This window comes from Oncorhynchus kisutch, linkage group LG4 (genome assembly GCF_002021735.2).
Source record: "Oncorhynchus kisutch isolate 150728-3 linkage group LG4, Okis_V2, whole genome shotgun sequence".
NCBI lineage: Eukaryota > Metazoa > Chordata > Actinopteri > Salmoniformes > Salmonidae > Oncorhynchus > Oncorhynchus kisutch.
The window spans coordinates 78,061,758-78,084,077 of record NC_034177.2 but is presented as its reverse complement, the minus strand read 5'-3'; the positions used below and the strand labels follow the sequence as shown (position 1 = coordinate 78,084,077).

The 22,320-nt window shown below is 43.7% G+C and overlaps 1 protein-coding gene across 5 annotated transcripts; it reads left to right on the top strand.

The window, feature by feature from the left end:
- LOC116374029 (anaphase-promoting complex subunit 1) lies at nt 1-22,319 on the top strand. 5 transcript variants are annotated; one of them, XR_004209854.1, is made up of 9 exons: nt 7-970; nt 1,063-1,205; nt 5,599-5,756; nt 6,685-6,785; nt 7,799-7,864; nt 8,096-8,218; nt 11,704-11,842; nt 19,098-19,208; nt 22,270-22,319. XR_004209854.1 is itself a non-coding variant. In XM_031823705.1 (6 exons), the coding sequence occupies exons 1-5, from the start codon at nt 938-940 to the stop codon at nt 7,841-7,843; spliced, it is 480 nt and encodes a 159-aa protein (XP_031679565.1). In that variant the 5' UTR covers nt 1-937; the 3' UTR covers nt 7,844-7,864; nt 8,096-10,071. The 5 variants fall into 5 exon arrangements, 1 of the variants encoding a protein (XP_031679565.1); XR_004209855.1 differs by lacking the exons at nt 11,704-11,842; nt 19,098-19,208; nt 22,270-22,319 and adding exons at nt 10,082-10,156; nt 10,389-11,650 and having other exon boundaries at nt 7-134; nt 769-970; XR_004209856.1 differs by lacking the exons at nt 11,704-11,842; nt 19,098-19,208; nt 22,270-22,319 and adding exons at nt 10,105-10,156; nt 10,389-11,650.
- Nucleotide 22,320: the final 1 nt, after the last annotated feature.

Below are 22,320 nucleotides of genomic sequence, written 5' to 3'. Positions count from 1 at the left end.
GGTTGATCAAGTGAGGTGAAGATCCTGAGGACAGCAAGATGTCAGAGCACTTGCGAAAAACGGATGTGTATTCTTATTTTAGGGGTTGCTTTAAGTTGTTTTTATGTTGACAATGCTGAATACGTGGTACCCAAGTAAGAGTCATATAAAGAAAACACAATGATTCCGAGACAAGGGACAAAAAATGACTTATTTTCAGGTTCGCGCCTGTGCCACTGCGGCATGCCAGCCAGCTATCGAGACAGTGCATGACAGTATGCTAATCTAAACATGGTTGCTAGATAGTTAGCCAGACACAAACATGCAACACTAAACGCTATGCTATGTGTATTTGAAGATTACGAAATGTATCCAGATTATATTAACAAACTCCTAGTAGCTAACTTGTTGGCTGGCTAAATTATGGTGATGAACACAGTCACAGACAGTAACTTTGCTAGCTAAAGTCGCTACTGTTAAGTTACTATTTGTTCAAACCAACGGCTAGCTGTGTAGTTAGCTATCATTAGCTGTTAAAGCTGGCTAACTAGATAGCTAGTTACTTGTCTGCCGTTCGGCATGTTCTACCTAGCTAGCAGTTTATTTGGCTGCACTATAAGCAATTCACAATGATCTGCGGGGCTAGCATGTTGTGTTATTTAATTTTGAACACTAAGTCACTGGTCTCATTGTATTTTCTAGGTATTTCACACCATTTCATGTGAAGTTTAACAGGATATCTCTAAGTGAAATATACTGTCAGATATTCTCTCCTTCTGCGTCGCTCAGAAATAACGCTGATATCTGAAACTCATGTCGAACGACTATGAAGAGCGAGCCACAATGATAGCCGCAGTGGAATTGCAGTAATTTGTCCCGTTTGGCGTATTCAGTACATTAACCACCCGAACGATGTAAACCTGCAGCTGCAAGCCTCTAAGCTCAGGTCCTCAGACACATGGTCCCCTCCAGGATGTCACTACCGCAGAAGGTGAGGGTAAGACTGGGGGGGGGGGGGGGGGTCTGTTATGTGGTGGTTCCTTTTGATACAGACAACAGTCACTATTGTGTGGATGTTTACAGGAGTGTTGGTTGCTGAGAAAGGGTTCCAGTGTGGACAGTGATGAGAATGAGGAGGAGCTCTATGCAGCAGGAAACATGGTCATAGGGAGCAGAGGGAACAAGAGTCAAGCTTCCCATGTTTACAAGGCTTTCACTGTGGGCAGGTAATTTAACTAAACATGTCATATTGAGCATACACCGAGCTTACAAAACATTAGGAACACACCTTCCTAGTATTGAGTTCAAATCAAATTGTATTAGTCACATGTGCCGAATACAACAGGTGTTGATTTCATTTTGTGTAGACATTACAGTGAAATGCTTACTTATGAGCCCCTAACAACAGTGCAGTTTAAAAAAAATATGGATAAGAATAAGAGATAAAAGTAACAAGAAACTAAAGAGCACCAGTAAAAAAATATATATATATACAGGGGGGTGCCGGTACAGAGTCAATGTGCCGGTTAGTTGAGGTAGTATGTACATGTAGGTAGAGTTCTTAAAGTTACTATACATAGATGACAAGAGAGTGGGGGTGGGGGGGCAATGCAAATAGTCTGGGTAGCCATTTGATTAGATGTTCAGGAGTATTATGGCTTGGGGTAGAAGCCTCTTGGACCTAGACTTGGCGCTCAGGTACCGCTTGCCATGCGGTAGCCAAGAGAACAGTCTATGACTAGGGTGGCTGGAGTCTTTGACAATCTTTAAGGCTTTCCTCTGACACCGCCTGGTATAGAGGTCCTGGATGGCAGGAAGCTTATGTGCTGGGCCGTTCACAGTACCCTCTGTAGTGCCTTGCGGTCGAGGCACAGCAGTTGCCATACCAGGCAGTGATGCAAACAGTCAGGATGCTCTCGATGGTGAAGTTGTAGAACCTTTTGAGGATCTGAGGACCCATGCCAAATCTTTTCAGTCTCCTGAGGGGGAATAGGTTAGTTTGTTGGTGATGTGGACACCAATACTCAACTTTCTCCACTTCAGCCCTGTCGATGAGAATGGGGGCGTGCTCATTTTCCTGTAGTCCACAATCACCTGCTTTGTCTTGATCACGTTGAGGGAGAGGTTGTTGTCCTGACACCACATGGCCGTGTCTCTGACCTCCTCCCTATAGGCTGTCTCATTGTTGTCGGTGATCAGGCCTACCACAGTTGTCATCGGCAAATCTATTGATGGTATTGGAGTCCTGCCTGGCCGTGCAGTCATGAGTGAACAGAGAGTACAGGAGGGGGCTGAGCACGAACCCCCGAGGGGCCCCTGTGTTGAGGATCAGTGTGGCGGATGTGTTGTTACCTACCCTTACCACCTGGGGGTGGTCCGTCTGGAATTCCAGAATCCAGTTGCAGAGGGAGGTGTTTAGTCCTGGGGTCCTTAGCTTATTGATGAGCTTTGAGGGCTCTATGATGTTGAACGCTGAGATGGTATGTAAACAGCTACGAAGAATACAGATGAGACGATGAATAGCATTCTCACATGGGTGTGCCTTTTGTACAGGTGGGAAAGGGCAGTGTGGAGTGCAATAGAGACTGCATCTGTGAATCTGTTGGGGCGGTATGCAAATTGGAGAGGGTCTAGGGTTTCTGGGATGATGGTGTTGATGTGAGCCATGTCCAGCACATCATGGCTACAGACGTGAGTGCTACGGGTCGGTAGTGATTTAGGCAGGTTACCTTAGTGTTCTGGGAACAGGCACTATGGTGGTCTGCTTAAAACATGTTGGTATTACGGACTCGGACAGGGAGAGGTTGAGAATGTCAGTGAAGACACTTGCCAGTTGGTCAGCGCATGCTTGCAGTACATGTCCTGATAATCCATCTGGCCCCGTGGCCTTGTGAATGTTGACCTGTCTAAAGGTCTTACTCACATTGGCTGCGGAGAGCGTGATCACACAATCTTCCGGTATAGCTGGTGCTCTCATGCATGTTTCAGTGTTATTTGCCTCAAAGCTGGCATAGAAGTAATTTAGCTTGTCTAGTAGGCACGTGTCAATGGGCAGCTCTCGGCTCTGCTTCCATTTGTAGTCTTTAATGATGTTTTGACGTTGTATTAGTTAATGTGACGAGTGTTGTTCATCGAATGGTTAAAAGTTTCTAATTGCGTGATTAACTGAATCAAGCAATTATTAATTCATTAATAATTAACAGCCGCTAATTAACCAGTTACCTCTACAATCTAGTTCTGAACATCGATTAGTCCGTGAATCTGCACGGACCCGGGTCTCACCAATGAGTTCGTAGCACACCAATCTTAGTTGAATATTTATTTACTAAAAAGCTAAAATGATGATAAAAGATTCACATAGACAAAACACATTATAGGCTATTGATTAGAACTTAGTATAACGGGCCAACACTATGGCGCGTGTTACCCACAATGGGGATTTCAAAGAGAGAGAAAAAAAAGAAAGTACACGAGAGAAATATACATTTGGGTGAATTTGTCAGCTATGCTATTCTAACCCTAGCCTTGCCCCAAACTGCCGCTCTTATGGGTCAGAATATAATGATGTAATTACGTGGGGAAGACCTCAGAGGATTCTCTGTGTGGACCGTTCAGGCTGCTCGATGACGCACTTCCCCGGCACACCTTTCTGGTCGTCCTCACAATGTCAGCGTCCTTTTGGCTTAGGAATCTGTTCCCTCACCCTTGCTCTGGAAGGGGTCTTCTGAGGACAGACAGCTCTGTAGCTCAGAGCTCACATCATAGGGATGAAACCATTTAGATACCACGATTCGCTGGGATTGGATGCTAGGGGGTCCGGCTTGAATTCACCCGCTTAGACACAGCTACTCATCCGTAGCTTGGGTAGAAAAAGATTTCTTTGTCTTCAAACTTGTTGCGTTCTATTTTTTAAAACATTTTTAGACCTTAGCTCCAGCTTGGGTCACGTAGTCTTCCTTTGTAAATTCTTTACTCACAGGTTTTATACCCTTGGGTCAGAAGTGGGCGTAACCGCCTTTAGGGCAATTCTCTGGGCGTACCAAGTTAATGAGGCAAGGTCTAGATTTTACTCAAATCCAATTTTAGATGACTAACTTCACATTTCACCTTTACCAAAACATTCCCTTTGATTTGGACATTTTCCACACAACGTACAATGTATAAACATCAAACATATACTAGGAAAACTCTTCACGTTTCAATGTTTTCGTAATAACGTCATCTATTAACATTTAATAACAAAACAAAAATGACATACATTTTCATATTCCATCTATCCTCATGACCACCTTTGTGGCTGACAGAAACCATTGTTTCCGTCCCTTTATTTCATGTTTAATATTCTGAGGCTGGTTCTCCATAGTAACAGGACAAAGGAATTTGTCTGTGGCCTGAGATTTACCAGGGGCATGAGGGGTCACAAAACCCCCACATCTTCAGACCCCTAGATCTCTCCTCCTCTGTTGGGGTTGAGAGATAATCTGTAGGGTTGTGGTCTCCTGTAACCTGACCTGATCAGGACAGTCATGACAATGGTTGGCAGGCCCTGCCACATTCGACGAGCGTCAGAGCCGGTGTAGTACAACTCAAGCTTAGTCCTATATTGACGCTTTGCCTGTTTGATGGTTCGTCGGAGGGCATAGCGGGATTTCTTATTAACTTCCGGATTAGAGTCCCGCTCCTTGAAAGCGGCAGCTCTAGTCTTTAGCTCGGTGCGAATGCTGCCTGTAATCCATGGCTTCTGGTTGGGGAATGTGCGTACGGTCATTGTGGGGACGACATCATCAATGCACTTATTGATGAAGCCAATGACAGATGTGGTGTACTCCTCAATGGCTTTGGAGGAATCCTGGAACATATTCCAGTCTGTGCTAGAAAAACAGTCCTGTAGCTTAGCATCTGCTTCATCTGACCACTTTTTTTTATTGATCTAGTCACTGGTGCTTCCTGCTTTAATTTTGGCTTGTAAGCAGGAATCAGGAGGATGGAATTATGGTCAGATTTGCCAAATGTAGGGAGAGTTTAATATTGGTCTCTGTGTGTGGAGGATAGGTGGTCCAGAGTTATTTTCCCTCTGGTTGCACATTTAACATGCTGATAGAAATTTGGTGAAACAGATTTGTTTCCCTGTGTTAAAGTCCCTGGCTATTATGACCGCCACATCTGGGTGAGTGTTAGCTGTATTCCGCCACAAGCACACAAGATATCTTAGTGCCAACCTCTGACTGAGGTGTTATGTAAACAGCTACGAAGAATACAGATGAGAATTCTCTCGGTAGGTAGTGTGGTCTACAGCTTTCATAATATACTCTACTTCAGGCGAGCAAAACCTTGAGACTTCCTTAGATATCGTGCACCAGCTGTTATTTACAAAAATACATAGTCCGCTGCCCCTTGTCTTACCAGACGCCACTGTTCTATCCTGCCGGTACATCGTATAACCAGGCGGCTTTATGTTGATATTGTCGTCGTTCAGCCATGACCCCCTGAAGCATAAGATGTTACAGTTTGGTAGTTTAATCTTGCACGTAACGCATCAATTTTATTGTTCAAAGATTGTATGTTTGCTAGCAGAATTGAGGGAAGTGTGGGTTAATTCGATCGCCTTCAAATTCTCAGAAGGCTGCCCGCTCGCCGGCCCGTCTTTCTCCGGCAGTCTTTCTCCACCTCTTCACGCAGATCACTGGAGTCGGGGCCTGTTCCCGAGGGAGCCGAATTTCCTCCGCCTCGGGCTCGTCAGAGTCGTGAAAGAAGAAAAAGGATTCCGCTAGTCTGTGGTGAGTAATCGCAGTACTGATGTCTAGAAGTTATTTTTGGTCATAAGAGATGTAGCAGCAACATTATGTACAAAATATTTAAAAATAAGTTACAAACAAACAAAAAAACACAATCGGTTGGGGGCACTTAAAACGTCTGCCTTCTGCGCCATCTTAGTAAGTTGCACCCCTTTTGCCGTCAGAACAGCCTCAATTTGGGCATGGACTCTACAAGGTGTTGAAAGCATTCCACGGGGATGCTGGCCTATGCTTCCCATAGTTGTGTCAAGTTGGCTGGATGTCCTTTGGCTGGTGGACCATTCTTGATAGACATAGGAAAATGTTGAGCGTGACTCAGAAGCATTGCAGTTATTGACACACTCAAAAAAGTCAGGTGTGCCTGGCTCTGACTACCATATCCCGTTCAAAGGCACTTAAATCTTTATTGTCTTGTTCATTCACCCTCTGAATGGCACACATACACAATCCATGTCTCAAGGCTTAAACAACATCTTTCTTTAACCTGTCTCCTCCCCTTCATCTACACTGATTGAAGTGGATTTAACAAGTCACATCAATAAGGGATCATAACTTTCACCTGGTCAGTCTGTCATGGAGGTATTTGTTCCTAATGTATTGTACATTCAGTGTATACATACATACTGTGTGTACATTATATGGCATGTCTGTTTTCATCGTCAACATTGAGATAGTAGTCCGCTTATCAATAATACTTTTTTTTCAGTATGTATATCCAGTAATATCTCCCTAACTCCCTTTTTCAAGCATTATGGTGTAATTTTGGTATTGGGCAAAAGAAGTAGGCCTATGCCACATCCTCTTCCTCACGACATGTCATCATTAAATTCCAGAGCTCATTGATGTACATTTTAAACATTTTTTCTCCAGTGATGTTGTGAAGTGGTTAATTTGCTTTCTTGTATTGCAGAGCAAGATGTTATGGAACAGACTGTGTGTATTGTCCCGAGCAGCTGTGTGAATGTGCACAGTGTGACACCGAAGGACTTAATCTCCCCTCTACACTTTCAGGTGAGTTCCTTATCGCTGACTGATGTAACAGCGCGTTGTCTAAAATGTGTGCTAGCAACCATTTGATGCGTTTATGGTGTGTTGAATTTTGTGATGTACTACCCTGTGATGACATCTTGAATTGTGATGTACTGTCAACATTGGTTAGAGAAATCCTTTTTTGAACATTTTGTCATGTCTTCCAGTCCTGGCCATCTAATTTCCTCATTAGAATCCCTTAAGTAGAACCAGCAGATATGGACAGTAATTATGTTTGTTTTGCACAGTTATTTATATTCCCCAGGACCAGTCCATTGTCTTCTTAACCAATGGTAATGAGTGATTTGGTTCACAGACAGCTGACGAGAGGCTTCAGATTACAATGAAAAACGGCATCATGCAATTTACGGCCTTGGCATGTATGTGTCATTATTTTTCACATCAAAATCCACTTGACATGATTTAATTTTTGTATTTTTTCCTGGTGAGTTACGGGAAACTGAGTAAACCTAGGCCTACGTCGTGACGTACAGGGGAAATGACGGTGGTTTCTTGGGGGTGAATTTAGCTCATGTTGATTGGGTCCACATTTACAGACCAGAATTTTTTTAACCAGTTGTAGTTGATAAGACAAGACTAAGACTCCACCATTCTACAATCATGGTAAATAGGGATATGTCTTGATCCCCAACAAGAGATACTATGAGAATGCAGACTGTCTGTTTCTTTAGTGAGCCATTCAAATGTTGACTAGAGTCATGATTCACAAGATTATTAAACTTTTTTTCTCCAACATCACCTTGAATAGGATTTCATGAAATTACAGGTCTTCAATGTGTGGCCCACTAAATTTGGTCTGCTGTTGGAACGCAAAAAGCCCTGCACCCGAGGCTCCTCCAAGTCCTCCCGGGTACATACAGTACACAGCAAAAACCCATAATACCCACTCCCTGCTGTTTCTGATCCCTTTTGGTCGATGCTAGTGTGTCAGGAGTGTTTTGAACATGCCACTGTTTGTGTCTCTGTGTTCTCAGGGAACCTCTTCCCACTGTATTCAGTATGCTGCACCTTCTGGATGAGAGTGGTGTGCATACCTACAGGTGAGACTCTCAATAGAAATAGTCAACACAAATGTGAAACAAATTGTGGCAAAGAGAATGATGGAAAGCACCATATAAATAAACTATAATGGATGTTGAAACCTGAATGTTGGAGCCAGCATACTGTTGGTCCTCTTGCGCTCCTTGACTGCTCTGTTAGCTGGCTGCCGGTACCTTAATTGCTAGCCCCATTATGGCTTGTTAATTGCTCATCTCCTGTGTCTCTGGCAGGTCTGTTCGAGGCTGCCTGTGTGCAATACGTCTCTGACAGCACCATGAAAATCGTCTTCTTCAACTGCAAGCCCTCCATGGTTATATGACACTGTGCAGGGCATACACTCAGTCATTTCAGATGTAAGATAACATGCAAGAACAACCCCTTGTGTTAGAAATGTTTAATGTTTCCTTCATGATTTTTCAGTGGTAAAAAAATGGATTATTCACGGCATAAATGGAATTTAAGAATAGAATTCTCATGGCATTAGTGATGACTCAAAGCCGAGTTACAATCCCTTAGATTGGATTTAAGTTGGTCTGACCAGGGCCAGGTATAGTTCACCCAAATTACAAAATGAAACAGGTTTTCTTGCCCTGTAAGCAGTCTATGGACAAGGTATCACAGCAATCTATGCTTTGGTTTTATTTCCCTGGCACTGTTTTCAAATGCTAACGTTTTAGAATTTGTGGCACAAATCCAATTCAGGTCATGGTACTGATCTTAGCATTATTCATTCATCATGTCCAAATCATCCGAAACTATGTCAAATTGATTGTGACGCCCAACAAAGGCCCTTAAAGATGATTTGAATATCATGTGCAATAATGATTAATATTGGTACCATGATTTGAATGGGATTCCATGGGATGACGCATTCTCAGGATGGGTGAGCCTAGTATGTTGATATTTGTTGCATACTGCATTCAGTTTTAATAAACAGTATGTCTAAGTATTATGTAGTATGATTAGTATGTCGTTTTAGTAAGTAGTAGGCAAGACAGACATGGACACTGCCCATGTAACAAATAATCGAACCCTGATCCGAACTATAGCAAATGGACGTTGCCCTTTTTGTTTGAGTGCCATCGGTCCACATTGGACTGATATAGATTGCTAGTTTGGTCTTGGGTTCGGGCTTTCTGAGTTGGGACCTATATTTCTAGAATGTCACCTGAAAACGATACATAGAGAACATCCTACAGGTATGGAACGGTAATGACGCTCTTCTCCGAGTTCATTTCTTATCTGACCCCTATCTAAAATTCACAGCAGAGAGAAGTTGAGAAAAAATAGACTTCTTGGATCTTAAAGTCAACAAAAATAAAGAAAACAAGTTGGGAGTCTACTATCTTCTGCAAGCCGCAGAGTAGGAGTACACTTTTACGTGCAGACCGTAACCACCCAGGACACCTTAAGCAGAACATATCGGTGGGTCAATTCCTAAGACTTCGATGTAACTGAGCACAAAGCCATTGATATGTGCACCAGGCTCCTGCAATGTGGGAATGATTATAGTGCCATTGAACAGGGCTATACCTGTGCTTGAGACTGAACGTGGAAGCCTACTCAATGGCACTAATAGAAACCTGGACAAAATGCCCCCACGTCAGTGTTTTTCCACAGAGTGCGGTCTCATCAAATCCATTGTATTGAAACAAAAGTGATCCAAGTCTACCAGTGTTCACAACATTGCCCCCTCTCATTGGTTTTAGCAGATTGTTATGCAAAGCATGCAGCTGCCCAAGAAGCATGACACTTGGCCCCAGGCCCGTGTGGCCACTGTGTATATTGTGACAACATGACCAATACTACAGTACTTTTCCACCCGAGAACAGGTAAATTATACAAAATCCAAAGCTTCATTAATTGTAGCACCACAAATATCATATACATGCTCAAACTTCTGTGGGCTGCTTCTATTGGTCAAACTAAATGAGCATTGAAACTCCGCATCGCCGAACATAAGGCTGCTATTCGTAATATAAACACGGACTATGCTATTGCACGCCACTGTATAGAAGCCAACCATGGCTCACCTGCCTCCCTGCGCTTTGTAGCCATAGAACGTGTCCAAATTTCACCAAGAGGACGTGAACTTAAACAGGCGTATCAATGATTTTTCAATGTCTTCGTTTATATAATGTTGCCTTGATTTTTTGGGGGAGTGTCTCTGGATTCACAGACACCCAAATATCACTTATGCTTATTTTGACACCCAGCTTTCTGATGAACTCATCACCAGGCCTCCACTCATGGACTTACTCACCCAGCATCTTCAGCCTGGCTGCACTCAGGTGAGTTTATACCAGGCGTCTTCAGTTCTGTCCCTGGAGTGCCACAGAGTGCAGGCTTTCAGTCAGATACCCAAATAGGATATTAATATGATATAAATGGGGTGCCTGCTGTCCCACAGGATCATACAGTTCTAGTCAAACATTCATGCTCAAAAGCTTGTCTCATTTACAACAACCACACCATTGACCATAATTAGCCACCCCTCTGCTGTCTTCTGACCCATGTCTGTAGCCGGTTCCACTCCCCTGGCATGCGGCACCCTCCTTGGCAACGGTGCAGTTTAACGTGATACCACTCATGTCCCCCAGAGGGCACAGCTTCCTGCCCTCGCCCAACAGGACTGCCAACGAGTCTGTGCTTGTTCCAGAGATGAAGCCCATGGTGCCTGATCTATGCACTGAGCAGCTGTGGAGTGAGACAGCCTCCTCCCACAGGCCAGTGTCTGATATTCACCTCTGCACCGTTGGCTATAGTGGTGTCATGGATCCTGCTCTGTGGCCTAGTTGGCTGACCAACTCTGTTAGATGTTACTGTAGACATGTTTACATTGCTTTTGTCTAATAAACCTGGGTCAATGTCCCATTTATTTTTATTGCGACATGTTTAATGGTAACTGCAGATTATAAGCGATATTTTCAAAATATCTACCATTTTTATCCATTCAATGGTGGATTTTTGTTTTGTGAAACTTTCCATGTTGTGACAAATGATGGAAACTGTGTTTTGATCATTTGACAAATCATTTTGAAGTTATGCGTGGTAAAAAATAAAATAAAAAAATCTGTAAATATGATATTTTTTAGGGTTGTGTCACAATGTTCAGCTGTTTTTATCGACACGATAGTTAAATGGAAACACCACAGAATGCAATTTTCCCATTTTTTTTTCTGTGCAAACTTTCTAAGTGTCAACAAACAATCTCTGGACAAGTTAATGGAAATATAGCTTGTGTTTACAATATGTTTTTAAATGCAGAAAATACTTGTAATAGGTGTGATAAATAATTAGAACGTCCTGAACATATTGTAATATAATTTCCATGGAAATCATTGTAGGGCATACTGTGAAATCTGTAGGAGAATTCAATGAAATAGATCTTTATTGTCCCTGTAGGGCACTTCTTGTGCTGCATAAAAATGCATGTATATACACACAGTAAATACCCATTTAAAAGATTTAAGATTTAAAAGCATTGAAAAGAGCCATAGATGTATAAAATATACAGTAAATATCTGGCTTGTACAGTAAATATCTCGCTTCTACAGTAAATATCTGGCTGCTGTAGTTATGGTCTGCGTCTGTGAGATGGGTTAACAACACTCTGCTTCTGCAGGGAGCTGAGCTGCCAGGCCTCCAAGGTGTTCAGCTTTCTGTGTCCTGTAGCTTTCTTTGTCCTGTAGCTTTCTGTGTCCTGAATTGCTCTAGAATGTAGAGCTGAAATGGTTGAGTTCCTCCAACTTGGCACTTATAATCTTGATTGTGTCTATACATCCTGGGTAGCTGATTTAAATGTTCTGTTTGTCCCTCCTCCCTTTCTGTTGGCCAGGTGGCAGTGCTCTCCCCTGTATCAGAGCTGAGGGCCTCCACCAAGCACCACGAGCCCTCCTGTCTGGGTGACTACATCTTCCAAGTCTGTTCCCTAGATCCACGCCCTCGGAGACCCCTTCAGCAGCAGTGTCACCCTGGTGTGTGCGTGTATTGATATGTGTGAAAGGGGGAGGGTATAATGAGTGTGTGAGTGTGGACCTCAAGGGATAAATGTTTCTTGAATGGACGCTAATTAATACATTTTTATGTATTGTAACATTGTGTATAGAACAGAACTGAGCACCAGAGGCATGTTGGTATGTTTACTGGGTCTAATAAGGTCACAGCTCTCTAGGTCGACATTGTTACCTGCAAGGGGTAGTTTTGTCAAGACCGGTGGAGACATGCCATTCAGTCAAGGGAACTTCTCTCCCAGACCTGTCAGTCATTTCCATGCCCTTCTGAGCAAACCACTTTTAACAGATGTTTTTGAAAAGATTTGTAAATGTCAAAGTCCAATTGAGTAGGTTCTAAAACATGTCATATTGATTAGATATTTATCCCCTGATATCTTAATGTATGTAAAATTATTCAGCAATATGTAACATTCAAGAGCGTTGAATGACATGTAGATCTCAAATGATCCATATCTCTGTTTGTCTGTTTAGTTTTTTTGTAGGAGCTAAGCAATGGCACAATGCTGAGGAGAACTAGCCCTGAAATTGCTACCTCGGGGCTGCGTAAGGTTAACACGTCAATGTGCAAAACCAATGTGTGTGGTGAGATTGGGCATTGGATTCGATGTCACACAGCTGAGTCATCCAGCGTTGATGGCCTGAAAATTGGGTTTAAGTGCTCCCAACCTCCTGCTGTCACATTGACGTAAACCTAAGGGGATCCCACCATTCCTCGCTCGTACCTACACACTTTCCCCTAAACTCAGAACCCCTCATTTTTGTATTCTAATTTGTTATTTAGCCCCCTCTCCCCAAATGTCTATTGGCATCCCTACCCCACACAGTGTTATATCTCCTGGCTCGCCACATGGCACACACACACACACACACTGGCACACACACACACACACACACACACACACACTGGCACACACACACACACACACACACACACTGGCCCACACACACACTGGCACACACACACACACACACACTGGCACACACACACACACACTGGCACACACACACACTGGCACACACACACACACACACACTGGCACACACACACTAGCACACACACTGGCACACACACACACGCATACACACAAGCATACACACACAAGCATACACACACACAAGCATACACACACAAGCATACACACACACAAGCATACACACACAAGCATACACACACACACAAGCATACACACACACACACACACACACACAAGCATATACACACACACACACACACAAGCATACACACACACACACACAAGCATACACACACACACACAAGCATACACACACACACACACGCATACACACACACACACACACAAGCATACACACACACCCACACACACGCATACACACACACACGCATACACACACACACACACACACACATACACACACACACACACACGCATACACACACACACACACACACGCATACACACACACACACAAGCATACACACACACACAAGCATACACACACACACACAAGCATATACACACACACAAGCATACACACACACACACACACACACAAGCATACACACACACACACACACACACACAAGCATACACACACACACACACACGCATACACACACACACACACACACACAAGCATACACACACACCCCCACACATACACACAAGCATACACACACAAGCATACACACACACACACACACACACACACAAGCATACACACACACACACATGCATACACACACACACACAAGCATACACACACACCCACACACACACACACAAGCATGCACACACACCCACACACACACAAGCATACACACACACACACACACACACACACACACAAGCATTCACACACACACACTGGCACACACACACATACACACACACACACACACAAGCATACACACACACACACACCAAGCATGCACACGCACACACAAAAAAACAAAGCACACACACACACAAACCAAGCAAACACACCGACACACACAAGCATGCATACACACACACACACAAGCATGCATACACACACACACACACACAAGCATACACACACACACACAAGCATACAAACACACACACCAAGCATACACATATATACAAACACACACACACCAAGCATGCACACGCACACACAAAAAAACAAAGCACACACACACACAAACCAAGCATACACACACACACACAAGCATACACACACACACACACAAGCATACACACACACACACACACACACACACACACACACACACACACACGCATACACACACAAGCATACAAACATATACAGACACACACACACACACCAAGCACACACACACACACACACCAAGCACGCACACGCATGCACGCACGCACAAGCATGCACGCACGCACACACACACACACACAAAGCATACACACACACAAAAAACAAAGCATACACACACACAAAAAACAAAGCATACACACCAAGCATATACACACACCAAGCATACACACACACACACAAACCAAGCATACACACACACACACACACACACACACACACACACACACACACAAGCATGCATACACACACACACACACACACACACACACACACAAGCATGCATACACACACACACACAAGCATGCATACACACACACACACACAAGCATGCATACACACACACACACACACACACGCATACACACACAAGCATACAAACATATACAGACACACACACACACACACCAAGCACACACACACACACACACACACACCAAGCACGCACACGCATGCATGCACGCACGCACAAGCATGCACACACGCACACACACACACACACAAAGCATACACACACACAAAAACAAAGCATACACACACACAAAAAACAAAGCATACACACCAAGCATATACACACACCAAGCATACACACACACACACACACACCAAGCATACACACACACACACCAAGCATACACACACACACACACCAAGCATACACACACACACACACACACACACACACACACACCAAGCATACACACACACACACACAAGCATACAAACACACACACACAAGCATACAAACACGCATACACACACAAGCATTCAAACACGCATACAAACACACACACACACACAAGCATACAAACACACACACACACACAAGCATACAAACACACACACACACACACAAGCATACAAACACACACACACACACACACAAGCATACAAACACACACACACCAAGCATACACACACACACCAAGCACACTCACGCACACGCATGCATGCACACACACAAAGCATACACACACACCAATCATATACACGCCCACACACACACACACACACACACACACACCAAGCACACACACACACACACACATAAAAACAAGCATACACACACACGCATACAAGCATACGCATACAAGCATACACACACGCATACACACACACGCACACAAGCATACACACACACACACACACACACACACACACACATAAAAACAAGCATACACACATGCGCATACACACGCACACACACAAAGCACATACACACTCACACACACAAAGCACATACACACTCACACACAAACAGAGCATACAAAGCATACACAAACACAAGCATACACACACGCATACACACACACGCACACAAGCATACACACACACAAGCATACACACACGCATACACACACACGCACACAAGCATACACAAGCACACACACACACCAAGCACACACACACACATAAAAACAAGCATACACACACATGCGCATACACACGTACACACACAAAGCACATACACGCACACAAAACAAAGCATACACACACACACAAAAACAAAGCATACACACAAAAACAGAGCATACACTCACACACAAAAACAAAGCATACACACACACACACACAAGCATGCACACACACAGAGCATACACTCACGTGCACACACACAAAGCATGCGCGCGCGCTCACACAATGCATACACACACACCCGCACGCATACACTCATGCGCGCACACACAAAAACAAAGCACAGAAGCATACACACAAAAACAAAGCACACAAGCATACACACACAAAGCATACACACAAAGCATACACACATACACACAAAGCATACTCACGTGCACACACACAAAGCATGCGCGCGCTCACACTGCATACACACACACCCGCACGCACGCATGTGCACGTACACACAAAGCACACACACACAAAGCATACCCAGTCACACACACACAAAACATACACACACACAAAGCACACCAACACACAAAGAAAACACACACACACAAAGCATACACACGCTCACACACACACAAAGAAAACACACACACAAAGCATACACACGCACATGCACAATGCACACAAAGCATACATGCACACACGCACGAACAAACACAAAGCATACACTCAAAGCACACAAATCACGCAAGTGCACGCACAGAACATACACGCACAAAGCATGCACACGCACACATAAAGCATGCACACACACTCCAGTCTCTGGATAAGGCATTACGAGGACATCACCACAGCAGCTTCTCCACGCCAGGCAGTTCTGGGTGCTGTTTGTGATTGTGGCATTTCCATGCCTTAATTTAGCCTGAAACTTGTGATTAGTCACTGGAGCGTGGATTATCCAGCTCAATTGGGGGGACAAGGGATGCCCTGGAACATGATGTTGATGAGGTTGGATAGGAGGTATTGGGGTATAGATGATGGAGAGATGATTCTGCTCTGTTTCTATCCTTGTTTCAGTGGCATAATGACTGTAGTGCTGGTATATAATGGAAGTCAGTGTTCAGGTATGTTATTGCTATAACGTAAGACCATTTGTCAGTCGGTGGTTATATTAACCTTGGTTCCTTCCTGGTTGACGTCTTTACTCCATCTAGTAATGGGGTTAAATACACTAAAAGGGTGTCTAAGGATGGGTCATTTTTGTTTGGTAATTTACTTTGTGTCTATGACGACCTATACTGAAACAATGACTGATTCACACACTTTTCCGGTGATGAATTCTGAGCCTCTGCTGATGCAGCGTTATCCACCAGAACATGCATGTACTGTAAAACATGCTATGGGTCATCTTTCTACCTAGCTGTATTCAAGCTTAATGGTGTATCATTTTACACTGTAATTGAGGAAATGGAGCACTCGGGGTGTACTGGTATTTGCCTTTCAACCCTAATTGGCTTTTTGTGTGTTTTTTTTTAAAGGTATTTGGCTTCGTTTAGACGTGAACCTCCTAGTCTTTGATCCTTTCATCTTTTGTGTTGTGAAGCCATTACCAATTACTGCATAGTGTTGTTCATTAGTGCCTAATTGTTCCCAATGCCGGGACTTCTCAGTCTAATGAAATGGCATTTCTCCTTCTCTGCCAAGACCTTTTGGAGTTTGATGTCCAATTAAAGATTACGGTGGAGTTAATTACCTGTCTGATTGGGTGGACCTGGGAGATGGCACGGACACTAATCACTGTGGGGTCTGGAGCCTTCGATTCCTGTGTGTGTGAATTCACTGTGGGGTCTGGAGCCTTCGATTCCTGTGTGTGTGAATTCACTGTGGGGTCTGGATCCTTCGATTCCTATGTGTGTGAATTCACTGTGGGGTCTGGATCCTTCGATTCCTGTGTGTGTGAATTCACTGTGGGGTCTGGAGTCTTCGATTCCTGTGTGTGTGAATTCACTGTGGGGTCTGGAGCCTTCGATTCCTATGTGTGTGAATTCACTGTGGGGTCTGGAGCCCTCGAATCCAACAGTATGTGTGTGAATTCTGTAAGAAGTTGGCAACACTTCTTACAACACATATTCAATAATGCCAGAATCCTAATTTGAGATTCTCATGCTTAACTGTGCAGACTTTCGTGTAATTTGATGTCAATGTGACTTCAATTACGCACAATAAACATAGATATATTATTTGCTGGAGTTGTAGGTCAATTTGTGAAAAATGTCAAGGAAAACACCCCATAGGCCATGCTGTACGTGGAAGTCGTTAATGCCACCAGTTCCTGTGACTTTCAAGCTCTGAATCCAGACAGACTAAAAGAAGGTAGCGATGAGGTCAACTTCTGGGCGATTTTTTCTTTTTTCTTTCTGTAATGCGAAACAGGATTACAGAAATATGTTGAGTTCGTAAACACAGGTAACTGCCAAAATAAAGGAAACATTTGAGTGAGGGCTACAAAGTATATTGAAAGCAGATGCTTCCACACAGGTGTGGTTCCCGAAGTAATTAAGCAATTAAAAAATCCCATCATGCTTAGGGTCATGTATAAAATGCCCAGTTGCCCATTATTTTAGCTACCATGGCTAGACGAGACCTGTGACTTTGAAAGAGGGATTTCAAAGGAGCACAGGGGGTTTCATTTTTCATTTATTTTATTTAACCTTTATTTAAAGTGTGTGTCTGTCAGTCACCATATCTCAACTCAATTGAACACTTATGGGAGATCCTGGAGTGGTGCCTGAGACAGTGTTTTCCACCACCATCAACAAAACACAAAATTAGGAATTTTCTTGTGGAAGAATGATGTTGCATCCGTCCAATAGTTCCAGACACATGTAGAATCTATGCCAAGGTACATTGAAGCTGTTCTGGGGCCTCCTGGTGGCCCAATGCCCTATAAGACACTTTATGTTGGTGTTTCCTTTATTTTGGCATTTAACTGTAGTTCACTACTTTGCTTAATATTTTTATTTGAAATTATGTTCCAAATGCAGAGAATTCTTTATCGATGTATACATTTAAAAAAAAGCTAATGACGTAGTGAAGATGACTAAGGTTGATAAATAACCTGTAGTGCTTCTTCTTTTTAAATCCGTTTGTCCTGTGCATTATTCATTCATGTGGAATGTGAGTGGCGTTAAGAAAGCCATGGGCTGAAGTGAAGTAACGCTGTACTGTAGCATGGAATCCTGGCAGGGGTCATGGCCCAGGGTCGGGAGTGCGCAGTTGAGATCGGGAGGAGTTGTGTAGAGTTCACTCTCTGGCTGAGAGCTTTTACTTAATAAGAAAGGAAGTGTGGAGGTCATCAGGAAATGGTTGATTCAGACCAGGCTGAAATATTGGTCCTTCACCTTTTGTGAGTTTTTGTGTGTGTGTAATATAATACACCAGGACTGGGACTATCGTGCTCAGACTACCAAAGACAGATGGTGTTCGGCAATGTGTGTGTGGTGCTGTGAGTCTAAAGTCTACCGAAACCTCTGGTTGTGAACAGTCTTTCTCTTCCACCCCTGCCCTGCAGCTGGACCCCTTTGCCCCGCTCTTCCCCCAACATCCCAGCCCTGTATGTGCTGAAGATGGACGAGGAGCGGGGACGACGATCACTGCTGGGCCTCCTGCAACAGCTGGCCAGGTACTGGATGTTCTGTGTCTTCACAATCAGAAACCCAGAAATCTTGTTTAATTGCATCAGATGTTCGATTAGGTTCTGGGTGGAGATGTAAACTCAGCAAAAAAAGGAACGTCCCTTTTTCAGGAAACACCCCCTTTTCAGGATCCAAAGATAATTCGTAAAAATCCAAATAACTTAACAGATCTTCATTGTAAAGGGTTTAAACACTGTTTCCCCATGCTTGTTCATTGAACCATAAACAATTAATGAACATGCACCTGTGGAACGGACGTTAAGACACTAACAGATTACAGATGGTAGGCAATTAAGGTCCCAGTTATGAAAACGTAGGACACTAAAGAGGCCTTTTGTACTGACTCTGAAAAACACCAAAAGAAAGACGCCCAGGGTCCCTGCTCATCTGGGCGAACATGCCTCAGGCATGCTGCTAGGAGGCATGAGGACTGCAGATGTGGCCAGGGCAATAAATTGCAATGTCCGTACTGTGAGACGCCTAAGACAGAGCTACAGGGAGACAGGACAGACAGCTGATTGTCCTCGCAGTGGCAGACCACGTGTAAAAACACCTGCACAGGATCGGTACATCCGAACATCACTTGCTGGACTTGTACAGGATGGCAACAACAACTGCCCGAGTTACATCAGGAACGCACAATCCCTCCATCAGTGCTCAGACTGTCCACAATAGGCTGAGAGAGGCTGGACTGAGGGCTTGTAAAGCCTGTTGTAAGGCAGGTCCTCATCAGACATCACCGGCAACAACGTCGCCAATGGGTACAAACCCACCGTCGCTGGACCAGACAGGACTGGCAAAAAGTGCTTTTCACTGACGAGTCGCGGTTTTGTCTCGCCAGGGGTGATGGTCGGATTCGCGTTTATCGTTGAAGGAATGAGCGTTACACCGAGGCGTGTACTCTGGAGCGTTACACCGAGGCGTGTACTCTGGAGCGTTACACCGAGGCGTGTACTCTGGAGCGGGATCGATTTGGAGGTGGAGGGTCTGTCAATGTCTGGGGCGGTGTGTCATAGCATCATCGGACTGAGCTTGTTGTCATTGCAGGCAATCTCAACTCTGTGCGTTACAGGGAAGACATCCTCCTCCCTCATGTGGTACCCTTCCTGCAGGCTCATCCTGACATGACCCTCCAGCATGACAATGCCAACAGCCATACTGCTCGTTCTGTGCGTGATTTCCTGTAAGACAGGAATGTCAGTATTCTGCCATGGCCAGCGAAGAGCCCAGATCTCAATCTCATTGAGCACGTCTGGGACCTGTTGGATCGGAGGGTGTGGGGCTAGGGCCATTCCCCCCAGAAATGTCCGGGAACTTGCAGGTGCCTTGGTGGAAGAGTGGGGTAACATCTCACAGCAAGAACTGGCAAATCTGGTGCAGTCCATGAGGAGGAGATGTACTGCAGTACTTAATGCAGCTGGTGGCCACACCAGATACTGACTGTTACCTTTGATTTTGGCCCCCCCTTTGTTCGGGGACACATTATTCAATTTCTGTTAGTCCACATGTCTGTGGAACTTGTTCAGTTTATGTCTCAGTTGTTGAATCTTGTTATGTTCATACAAATATTTACACACCATACTACCATCCCATTGTTACGTGTGTCTGTCTACGAGTGATAAACTCTGAAATGACCTTTTGAATGGCTGACGCAAACTAAAGCAGGTCGCAGGTACATCTGTTTTAATAAAGCTTTTAAATTCAGAACAAGCACAACAATTTCATAAAGGTGTTAAACATTTCAATGAAAAAAGTATGCCTGATGAATCACTGCTCAATGAAACAACATGAATATGGTCTCGTAAAACGTTTATATTAACATGATTAGAAAATGGCATTAAAAGGTTTCAAGTATGTCAAGTGGCCTCGTCAGCAGTCCCACTGACATTAAAAGAAGGGCTGAAGTGGTAGAATCAACTGGCACTTGAATTGCTTAGCCGTTATTTGGGCCTTGTTTAGTGTCCTGGTCATCTAGTGTTACCAGGCTGGTCGACACAACAGTTAGTGCTTCAGCCGATATAGTACCACAGTATGAGTCATTATACCCATAACAGGGAAATGGTTCCAATCCTTTTTCCACCATTCATTTTTCCCATAGGGGAAAAATAAGGGCTGTGTTTCATGTAGGCTTACTCTGGTGTGATGTTTTGATAACCATGTAAATCCCTCTAGGACAAGGTGACTTTTATCGATATATTCACCTGCATTTACCCCTCCAAAACGAAACGCTAATTAGCTGCTAATGTGGCTATCATAAAGAACTACAAATGCCACGATGATTATGGACGAGACTGCGTAATTTATGCAAAGGTTGGAATCTCTGGATTAACTAATGTTAGCGAAATGTAGTAATCGATACATTTGCTAAATTTATTTTAAATTGACAATTCTGTGAACTGTCTTGTGCAAGTTTTAAATTGACACAACCTGTTGGTAAAGGTGTCAGCTAGAGATGACCTTCAGCGATTTGTAGAGAGATTTGCATGGTTATCAAAACCTCACGCCAGGGTAAGCCTACACAAAACACAGCCCTCATTTGAAGTGTTTCTTAAATCCCCCATAGGAAAAAAGATTGGAACCATTTCCCTGTTTGACCTCTAGCTTTTATGGCTATTATGACACCTCCACTGTGGGGCTCTATTCCTTATTTTTTTCATTGTCATTGCTATACATACTGTATAAAGAGTTACAGTAGCTAAACTAAAGCACAAACCAATCTGGAAACCTAGCTAGGCCTGTATGGCAATTACGTCACAACAGCTAACCCAGCCTTCCAAATTTGATAACTGCCTGGTACTCAGCACTCTATTGTCCCTCTAATCACTCTGACATCAATGCAAATGTTTTAGAAAAATCAAATCAAACACTTCATGAGAGCCCATGAACTCATGTTTATCGATATTTCTATAGGCTATGCAATTGCATGAGAAAGAGATTTAATGGCTTCTCTAAAAAAGAGGATCCCATCAGCTTTCTATAGGCTAGGCCTACTATGTTTATTTCTCAACTTTTCCTCATTTTAAGCACATTGCTTCTCTTTTACAACAGGAGTATAGCCTACCTGGCTGGCATGAAAATGAACCACCGGAGAAGCTTCTC

Bases quoted from the DNA above. Each gene is read 5' to 3' on its own strand.
- LOC116374029 (XM_031823705.1), top strand. From the start codon at position 938: ATGGTCCCCTCCAGGATGTCACTACCGCAGAAG. The intron at 971-1,062 runs GTGAGGGTAAGA...GGATGTTTACAG, and splicing joins GGATGTCACTACCGCAGAAG to GAGTGTTGGTTGCTGAGAAA. The intron at 1,206-5,598 runs GTAATTTAACTA...TCAAATTCTCAG, and splicing joins AAGGCTTTCACTGTGGGCAG to AAGGCTGCCCGCTCGCCGGC.